Source organism: Siniperca chuatsi, linkage group LG19 (genome assembly GCF_020085105.1).
Source record: "Siniperca chuatsi isolate FFG_IHB_CAS linkage group LG19, ASM2008510v1, whole genome shotgun sequence".
Lineage (NCBI taxonomy): Eukaryota > Metazoa > Chordata > Actinopteri > Centrarchiformes > Sinipercidae > Siniperca > Siniperca chuatsi.
Genome location: NC_058060.1, coordinates 20,557,830 through 20,568,196, shown reverse-complemented (window position 1 = coordinate 20,568,196; position 10,367 = coordinate 20,557,830). Strand labels below are relative to the sequence as shown.

Sequence of the window (10,367 nt, the reverse complement as noted above, 5' to 3'; positions counted from 1 at the left end):
TTAAGCGTTTCTCCAAGATTATTATTATTTTACAGCAAATTTTGTTTGTAAACATCTTACTCCACAGTATCTTATATGATATTTCCACTTAATGAACTAGTCGAACCCAGGAGTCAATGCCATTTTATGTGTGCATCATTCCTCAAATATATAAGAATAGATTATATACATTGTACTCATCATTATATATAAATATATTCTAGATGTATTGTACATCATTTTATACACATTTCCCCAAAATTCAGCCTGACATATTTGGTGTCTTTGAAAACTCAGCATGAGTTTGTAATGATTTGTTAAGGGGTTGCTGTTCATTTTGTTTTTCATTTTTCAATGAAATCTGTGAAATGATCTGTGTTTATTTTAACACTTTTAATGCAATTTAAAAAGAAAATAAATACTACGAACATTTTGGGCTGATTTTAAAGATTGCAGTTGCATTTAGTTTAAGGATTTCAAGTTTCTTTAATTCTTTTGAGGGATAAGCAGCTGCTTGAGGCCTAAAAAGGAGTCCTGTTTTAATAGCAGTAATTTCAAAATATTACTTACAGACAACTCATGTGAGGGTACAGTAACCCAACATGACTACACAGTGTGATATCAATGCACAGGGTACAGTGATGTGAAACAGCATTTTCCTTTAATATAATTCTGAGAAGTACGACTTTCCGTCGAGCCCTTGAAGGCAGCGTAATGTTTCAGTCGCGTCAGGGTTCTGGCACGGCCCCATTCTCAGATATGCATGTTGTAGTCTCGCATTTTTTCACTCGTCTCTGTTTATATTTTTGAAAAACGGGGCATTTTATACGAAGTGACATTTCAGCGTACAGCAGAACAAACACAGGAACATCTCCAACACCAGTTTTATCCGCTGGACTCTCTTGAAGGTACGTTATCCTGTGTGTTTCACTGGCTTTGTTGGTCCTTTTTCCCCCTTTTTGCTAGTAATTACAGTCATTAGCATCCATCTTGGTAGGAGCTAATTAAAACCACTGCAAGGAGAAATGGTTGTTCCTTTAGCCTACTAAATATTATACCTTTGTGTGTTTTATGAGCTTTATAACTTCTGTCATGCCAAATATACTTATTTAACAAATCTTACTAATTAAAACACCGTTATATTCATGTTATAAATCAATAGGGGTAAAGATAATAGGCCTGCTTACTTTGTCGTTGCATTATCGCCCTTTATTAGTATTTTTACCCCATGTGCTAGCACTGAAAAATGTAAAAAACATTTATAGGCTGCGGCAGTTCATTGAGAGTCATTCGCATGTTAAGACCTTGTGTCATGTGTTGGGGCCAGATTAATAACTGCACATGTTAAAGAGTATCATCAAGAGTCCATCATCATCTCCATGGAAACATGAAGTAAAACAGTGATGTCCACTTCCTGCAACAAAAAACGAGTAGATAAACTACTGTATTTTAATTTGTTCTGCCATTTTAAATATTGCATCCAGGTATCAAGCATCTGAATGCACCACCTCTCGTTCGTATAGATCTCTGCTGCAGCATATAACCATATTAGGTAACACCTTATAATAGCTTTACAAAACACATGCTTAAGTAACACATAGCTAATGTATGACTCATGATGATTTAATGGATCATTAATCTATCATGAATTCCTGTTGCTCACCATTAAGAAGTGATGAAGTCACTATGAGTGTATGTGATTAATTAAAGGGGCACTCCACCAATTTTACACATGAATGTCTTCTGCAGCTTGTTATTGGACAATAACCCTGATGATGTCATAAGAGTTATCTCAGTTTTCAGCTTGAGACTCAAATAGTTTTTGGGGGGGTTTTGAAAGAAGCATGCATTTAGAAGGCAGAGGTGTCTAATGAAAGATGCTAATGAGTTGCATTATGGGAAATGTAGGATCCAGTGTTTTTGGAGCTTGAGGGACTAAAAGTCAGGAAATCTCTGCATCTGCTGCTTTGATTTTGACCCAGAAACAATCTCTAGTAATGTTGACAAATCACAATCAGATTCAATACCCAGTTTTTCTTTCTCACGTCATTACACTGTAAACTGTTCACGTATGCTTAAACATGTCTGTCCATTTTCCCCTGAGTGGCAACTGGTACCCACTAGATGTTTTTGGTTTTAGTGCACCATTGTTCTCTGTTGCCACTCTCCACTCCCTTCAAAAACCACAAATAAATATAATATAATAAAATAAAGAAAAACTAGCATGTAAATGTGACATAAACAAAAAAATTAAATCAATATTTGGTGTCAAATTACACTTTGCGTCGGGGTCCTGCATCACCCGGGGTTAATTTTGCAATAATGACCGGCTCGCTGTACATTATCCCTTACTTACCCAGTGGGAGGCAAACTTGTATCTTTTTATGTTTCTTTCTTCATAATCTGTCACTGATTCTCATACCTTCCTACCGTTAGAGTTTGTCATGTTTCAACAGAAAACCAAGTGCACACTTCAAAGACTTGTAAATTACAGGGTGCATGTCTCTACATGCTGATATTTGATCCCACTGAAGTTCTGCAGTAGAAATGATCAGTCATGTTCCCCTACAGAAAGAGCAGTTTGGTTTATTTGAATTCTCCTGGGAGGATAAGCTTTAAAAAACAATATGAAGCAACTTAGAGATATTTGAATTGTATATTTCAGGAAACACACAAAGGCAAATACTTTTCTGTTAATGTAAAATGACTCTTTCCTAGTGTTACGGTACTTACGGAAGAGGTGAGTACACGGCCATTTTCCCACCTTGAAGTCCATTTAGTGAGATTTTTTTGGGAAGCTTTTCCTAGAGAAGTTTGGCCCATTGAGACATCTTTGCCAAATAAACTGGACTTGACTTTGACTTAAAAAGCGTTACACTTTCTCTACATCCTATACATCATCATCTTATTCTGACTCACATGTACAGTACAAGACCATATATATGTATAACAAAATGGAAAATATACATCAACAGGGAAACGATTTCTTTGTTCACACCATCAAGCAACATACAATTCAGAAGCCTGGTTGTAGCACAAAAACTATGGTTCCCTGCTCAGTCTCGGTTAATGCTTAACTAATGCATGATTCATCATGTTGCATGAATGTATTAATGCATGATATATCATGAAGTCATGTGGCTCAGGATTAATGATGATTAGGTCGCTATCAGTTTTGTGTCCTGTTAAGTTGTTCTGTACAAAGGTAAAAGCATTGTACACTGCAGCAATAAAATAACAGATGCAGCAAGGATTGCTTGTCAGTCATTAATAAATAGTTCAAGAACATTAACTGAAGGGCCACAAACCTGATGATGTCATGGAAAGATAACGTGTAACACAGTTAATAAAGATTACAATATTCAACAGACGTGTTGTTCTTTTAATTGCAGGAGGACATGAACATGCTGAATATAAGTTCTGTTATTATATGATGAAAACACATCAGTCCTTGTATTGATTAGTGTATTGTTCTTGTATTTAGATATGCATCAGTTAGTTGCTGGTCATTCATATGCATTTCTCGTAAAGTAAGCAAGTTTCAAGAATTGATGCTTTTTTACATGCAGAAATTCATACATGAATTAATGCCAATTAATGTGGCCTACTTAAAGCTTTAACTAAAGCCTTTATTGAATTAATAATCACTGAATGCATTGCAATCCTTTGTTTTTATGAATATTATTTTTTGCAGATAAGTAGTTTACTGTAAATTCTGATTCACTACTGCTGTTGACAATGTGTTTTTATATGACTATATATATATATATATATATTATATATATATATATTTAATAGAATTCTCAGAGAATAAGAGATATTTGGTAACATTGTTGTTCCAGTGTTTGTGGCTTTGTCAAAAAACACACAAATTGTTTGTATCACTGAATCTGGAAAACAGAGGTATAGAACGTTTTAAAAGTACAGTATTCACCAAATAAATCTCTTAATTTTGACTTTTGTATCTCATCATCTGGGTTTACAATCTCATAATTATGAGAAAGGTATCTCGTAATTATAAACCTGACCTGCTCGTTAGTTCAGGAGCAGCTAAACCAGTACAGGATGCTTCATGGATACAAAGTCATGAAATCTGAAATGCAGCTGGCTTTGTGGTGTTACACTGTATTCTGTGACCCATCAGAATCTGTGCCCTGAACAAGAGTTTCACTGTAAATGTTTTTATCATACTTTATCACTTACTTTTGATAGGTAGGCCCATTGGCAAAAATGTATTTAGATGTCACAAATTTTGATATCTGTTAACCTATTGTGGCCCTATATACTCAGATATTAGTTACAAAAATGTTGATATCTGTGATAACACAAACGTAAGTGTAGCTGCCTGTAGAGCACTAACGCCTCACCTGACAATACAAAATCTGAAATACTACGGTACCACCAAGTTTAGTAACAGCTATCAGAACAAAGCATGCATTAAAGTTTAATAAAAACATCTGTAGTGGGAATGTAGCTGAAATAACTGAATCTAATGGGTCACAGAATATAGTGTAACACCTGTTCTCGTAATTATAACTTCTGGAAATTTTTTCTCGTAACTATAAGACAGTAAGTTAAAACTATGAGGTACAGAAAATGAAAATTACCAGATAAGGCCTCCTATTTCTTTCTTTGATTAATGCAGTGCGCTTCTGTATTAAATAACCTTTACACAAATCACCATTCATGTGATCATTTAACACTTGAATCATTGATATGTGATGGTTAACTCACTGTTAAGTCACGTGTTTTTTTCATGTCATCAAATTTGTTGTAAACCAGGGAAGTGTAAAAATTCTTCTTAGACCAGTTGATCTGAAAACAACTGTCCAACAGCAGAACGACATCTTGTCTTAAAGTATCAGCTATATATTACTGTATGTCTCAAGCTTGCTGCATTTGGTCTTTGTTTATAAGGCATGTTAATGACTTGATGGTCCATTGCATGATGATTAATCATATGAGTACTATATGAATACTGCCTTTATTATTTTAATATCCAGTGACAGCAGTTCATGTAACATGATGCATTAAATCTCGACACAGTAATTCAAGCATTAAATAAATTCCTACATAAGCAGTTCTTGAGCATTAAAGCATGATGAGCCACGCTTTAGTTTTACAGTATGTATCTCATAATTTTGATGTAGCATCTTATAATTACAAGATCCATATTTCAGAAAAGATCTCATAATGACAAGTTCTGTATCTTGTTCCTATGGAAATAGCTTGTGTCCAAGTTTACTTGCTGCTAGCTGTTGACAGCAAACATTGCAACTGCTAGAGACCTCTATATGAGAATAATAATGGTTCCCTTTTGGTCTGTAGGAGCTGGACCGTCTCTCATAATCGTTACCAAAGGCACTAATAGAGGAGGTCATTGGCTTGGATGTTTTTCTATAAGTTGCTGAATCTTACCATGGAGTCACTTTTGTTTGTTTTGACATTATTAAACAAATATACCCCCTGAAACCACAAGAAAGTGATTCAGTCTTACTAACTTTTTGGCAAAGGATGGCTGCATTGGACAGTAGGCGTTATTGTTACATTGAGCTGACCAAGTTGAGTTAAGAATACTCAAAATGTAGTTTTAGCAAAAGGGACACAAAGTAAGAATTGTGGACAATGGACAATGCCCTTCTTTGGGATGTCATCTACAGTATGTAAAATATTTCATGAATCTCTCCGAGCATCTTTCTAAGTTACATGTAACCTGCCTCTTTTCCCAGGTTTGAAGTGATGTCGTCCGTGTGGCAGCAGGAGCCATCAGGTTATTCTCCCTGCGTAGAGATTGACTCCAGCTCTGTGAGGTGCAAAGACAGGCTCACCTCTCCGGCCTGGCTGAAGCAAGAACAAGACGACCTCCGCATCATCAAGTGGGAGAACTTTCAAACAGGACCTTCAGCTGATGCTGTTCAGGACAACACACCCAGCAGTGCCATGTCTGGTGAGAGCACTTTCATACAGGATCTGCTGCTTTTCTGTGATTACTTTCCACTGGTCATTTGGCATCATCTTAAAACGTCAACATACATACATTTTTATAACTTGGTGCAATGAAACAAATGAGACAGTGTTCCAGGTGATTGATACATTGTGTAGTCTCAGTCTTTAAACCCCTGTTTAAGATAATTCTGGTCCCTGTAGCAGAGTATACACAGTCTTTATTCAAATGTGGACCACCAGTTGCAGTTTGGGGCTTCATGTCAGCAGTTAACTTTATTGAAGAGGATTTGAGATAATTTATTTTCTTATTTATTGAGTTGGTTATTGGTCTTTCACCTGAACCCACATGTGCCAACTTGAAAACTCAAAAAAAGTTTCAGCTACATTTGAAATACAATAAAAGCGGCCATTTCCTCTTTATGCCATAAAGCAATGATATTGCTTCCCGTTGGTACACGATGTAAAATGTTGTGCGGTGGCTTTAGTCATGTCTTTTAGTAAAAATTATAATTATTTATTGATGTTTTAATTCTTTGTGCAGCTCCTTTTTATTACCCGCCCCCAAAGATTACAAAATGAGTGTGCTGAAAGCAACAGCCACACTACACCACCAGAAATGTTTTTTTTCTACAAACAAAAATTATGCCAGTGAAATAATTTGACATAATGGAACTTGTGTTTTGTAAAGCTCTGTTTTAAAGCTCTCCACATGGATGTCTTGTCTTCCTCTAGCTGCCTCACATGTAGAAAGCCTGCCCCCGAGGGTGCTGCTGACCATCACCAAGCTCCAGTGCATGCTGGAGAGCAAACAGGAGCGCATCGCTGCGCTGGAGAGACAGGTGGAGGACCTGATGCAGGACCGCAAGTTCCTGAGGAGCCAGATTGAAAACCTCACACGTAACCGCTCCATGCCAACTTTTGCATCACCCAGTCCACTGACTGAAGGTCAGTGTCCGAAGTGAAGCTGTAGAAGCGTGTTCGACTTTATAATATTCACACTGATTGGATACTCCTATTCATGACATTTGTGTCATTTTTGTTGATCATATACAGCTCCAAAACCCAGCAAAGTGCAGCACTCAGAAAACAAATCTCGGAAAAGAGAAAAAGCTTCTTGTAGTTCCTCTGACAGCAGCGACAGCGGTTCTGAAGCGTCAGAATCATCTGAAGTTTCAGCGGCCTCGAGTGAACACAGACGGAAGAAACACCATAAGGACAAGAAAAGATCAAAGAAAGGGAAGGACTACAGCAGGAAGAGAGGTAATAATCATGTCTTCAATGTCTTGAAGGCTAAAATGCCACCCATCAAATTCTGTTTGTGTATTGTAGCAGCTGTGGCCTAAAGGTTGCAGAACGTTGTGCACAGAAGGCCAACAATCCAAACTCTTGGACCAGCTAAGAAAATCTAGAAAGTGAACGAGAAAATAAAACTGGTTTAATGGGTATCCTCACTGACCATTTGTAAATGTAAACACATTCAACTTTTCCTAGATAACTCAAGTCAATACCTGTTAATAGCTTTGAAAAATAATCCTATTGTTGTCATGGCAAAATAAATAGTTGTGTGATGTTAGATTAGATTACCTCTCTCTTCAAAATGTGTAAGAAATACAAATAAGAATGGTTATACTTGTTCGATTGACCAGAGTCAGTAAATAAGAGCATGTCCTTCAAATCTGTATGACATTGGAATAGGCTAAATCTTGTGTAGGGAGAATAAACAATTTCAAATTATATTGTGAAGGAAGAAAAAAAGTATTTTCACTAATTTCCATTGGAAAGTAAGACAGCTTGTAAGTAAGACAGAGACAGAATTAAAATGACTGCATGAAAAACTGTAGCTTTTATCACTTTTGCAAATGCTAATCAAGAGTCTGTGTTTGTAATGGCTAAATATTTTTCATCACTTCTGTAATAACAACAGCACACATTGTTAATTGCACATGCCTTGTCATTCATTCCACCAGCCACCGGTGTCCAGTATGTCATCCACCGCTATAAACAAGTCCTGTCCGCCTTCATCAAGAAGAAAAGCATGAGTGAAGCCTTCCGTCATTTGGGAATCGACCGGAACACCATCGCCAACACAGCGTCGATTGCCGAGCTCCATCTCGCCGGCAAAGACATTGTCCCCTTGGTGGGCATGTTTCGCCAAGGAGAAGAGACTCTGGTCAGCTACGCCCATAGGTGCACCTTGGTCATTGACAGCGACGCTGACCTGTCCAGGAGAATAGACCAGATGAAAGCTAACGGCGAGCTTCTGCCCATCTCAGGGAAAAGGCCAAGGGTGTTGCATTCTCACCTTCAGCAGCTAGGGGGAACAGCAGAGAGCATTTTAATAGGTTGATGATTATTTCATTGCGTTGAGAAGGGGTGAAACAATGCCTTCACAAAATTATGTATTTTTGTTTGTTTTTCCCTCAATCAGAACTGCTGGATTTAAATGTTTTATGTAGCATTTTTGGATTTCTATAAGTTGATTTATGTCTCAAGGGAAAAATGCATTTCAGTATCCACATGTACATATTTAGGATGTATATTTTGCACTTGATAGCCATGAAAATTATTTACAACTGTTTTCACCAATGGAAATGGATTTGTTTTATTATTTAAGAGCAGAAGTGTGTGTAGTTTTAGAAACACCCACAAGATGGCAGTGCTCACATATTAGATTATGTTTACAAATCACTCCTCTTTCACTCCAAAATGGTGGATAGTAAATTTCCATTTTCCAGCACCAAATTTTTGTTGGAGGTGTACCTTTATGTTCATAGACTTTGTGAAAATACATTTGTTGACATTATACTCTGATTCATATTCTGTGATTGAACTGAGCGATTAAATACTGCATTTGTTGCAAAGTGTGTTAATGTTTCTGAACAACCACAAATGAAAATGAAAACAGTTTGTTCATACAGAGAATTCAGTGAGTTAAGTTGCTTTTGTTTTTATAGGTATATCAAGACACTATCACATGATACTACTGTACATGACCTTTAATAGAGCTGTAACCTTTCAGACAGGGAGTCAAAATCACATCAACGGATGGTTAAGAACCCTTAATTGCAATGCAGTACAACTGTACATGGCATTAAATGTTGCATATTTTTACTCTGTCTCTTGACCAGAGGAATGGGCAGCACCAGCTGTGTAGACAGATGGGAAAGCTTGGAAAGACATCCTTGGGCGATGGTAAGTGTCAGTGCAAAGTGTTGCCATTGCCTTCCCTGCTGTTTGCTTTTCACATGGAGTGACAAATTACTTGTGCAAAGCCATTACAGGGACTGCACCCAGGCTGTTTATCTTTGCATGGGACTCTGTCACTGTCACTCCGATTCACATGCCAGCTATCTGCTTATCTTTCACTCTCACATCCCAATCTGTCTGTCCCCTCCCCTTTAAACCAACCACCCTCTTCTGTTATGAACTCATTCAGTCATTTCTCATTACCTATCACTTCTCCATCTCTTCTTCATCCTTCCTTTTCTTTCTTTCTTTCTTTACACCCAAACCAAAAGCTGGTGGAGAGAGTGTAGAAACACTTCATGCCAGCAGAGTGACCTGCAGCTCCTCTCAGCCTGCTCACAGCCAGAGGGGACAGGTGCATGCTGGTCTGCTCAGCAGCATGAGGTGGAAAAGGGTGGGGGTATCTCTCTCTGCCTGCACTCATCTCTTCCCACCTCCTGAGGCATGCAAATGTCAGCTCTGCTCTCCTTGTCACCAGCGTGAGACATGAAGGCAGGTTTTCTGCAAATCCTGAAATGAAAAAGGACACTCAGAGAAAGGTACGGGATGTTCTCAAGGTATATGACTATTTCATTTTTGCACACCACCCCTGTTGGTCAGCATGTCCCCAAAAAGGCAGCAAAATGCAGCCTCCACCTGCTAATACTCCTGAGTGACAGCTGTGAATTTGGTGCTAATGACTCGAGGTGATGGAGCTCAGTGCTGATGATGGAGATAGGATGCAGGCCTAATCGAGCCTGAAGCATTCTCTCCTCCCCCGGCCTTTTCACTCTCTGGTGTGGGGCCAGCTGGGACTCCATTTTGTGTCTTTCCTGGTTGCAGGTGCCACGTCATTGCGGAGGCTCCAAGTGCCTGATGGGTACAAAATCCCCCCCCCCGTCCAGCTTTGATCCTGACCTTGACAAAAAGAGCATCTGGACGTTCTCACAGAGAGTAGCTTGTAATAACCACCAATCACCCTCTTAATGGTGCAAGTAAAATGTGTTTGAACTGAGTGAGTCCAAATGGGCTGGGGTTATGTTTTGTTGTTATACTGGCAGTGTGTGCCAGACCTGCTGAGTAATAAATGCCTCATACAGACATATAAAAGATTACAAGCTTTGTAATGGAGCAAAAGAGCTCAGACTTGAGCAATTGATTTTATGCTGACTGCCATTATTTTCATCAGTTTCAAGGACAAACAAAGTACAGTCTTG

General features: G+C 38.2%; 1 protein-coding gene across 1 annotated transcript; it reads left to right on the top strand.

Annotated features, from left to right (window-relative positions):
* Positions 1-719: 719 nt before the first annotated feature.
* On the top strand, positions 720-8,860 carry LOC122866768 (coiled-coil domain-containing protein 106-like). Its single transcript, XM_044176852.1, has 5 exons — positions 720-887; positions 5,709-5,926; positions 6,658-6,870; positions 6,979-7,185; positions 7,893-8,860. The coding sequence occupies exons 2-5, from the start codon at positions 5,719-5,721 to the stop codon at positions 8,270-8,272; spliced, it is 1,008 nt and encodes a 335-aa protein (XP_044032787.1). The 5' UTR covers positions 720-887; positions 5,709-5,718; the 3' UTR covers positions 8,273-8,860.
* The last annotated feature ends 1,507 nt before the right edge of the window (positions 8,861-10,367 follow it).

Excerpts from the sequence above, each read along its gene's own strand:
- LOC122866768 (XM_044176852.1), top strand. The coding sequence starts at position 5,719 with ATGTCGTCCGTGTGGCAGCAGGAGCCATCAGGTTATTCTCCCTGCGTA. Across the intron at positions 5,927-6,657 it reads ACCCAGCAGTGCCATGTCTG|CTGCCTCACATGTAGAAAGC; the intron begins GTGAGAGCACTT and ends GTCTTCCTCTAG. Across the intron at positions 6,871-6,978 it reads ACCCAGTCCACTGACTGAAG|CTCCAAAACCCAGCAAAGTG; the intron begins GTCAGTGTCCGA and ends GATCATATACAG.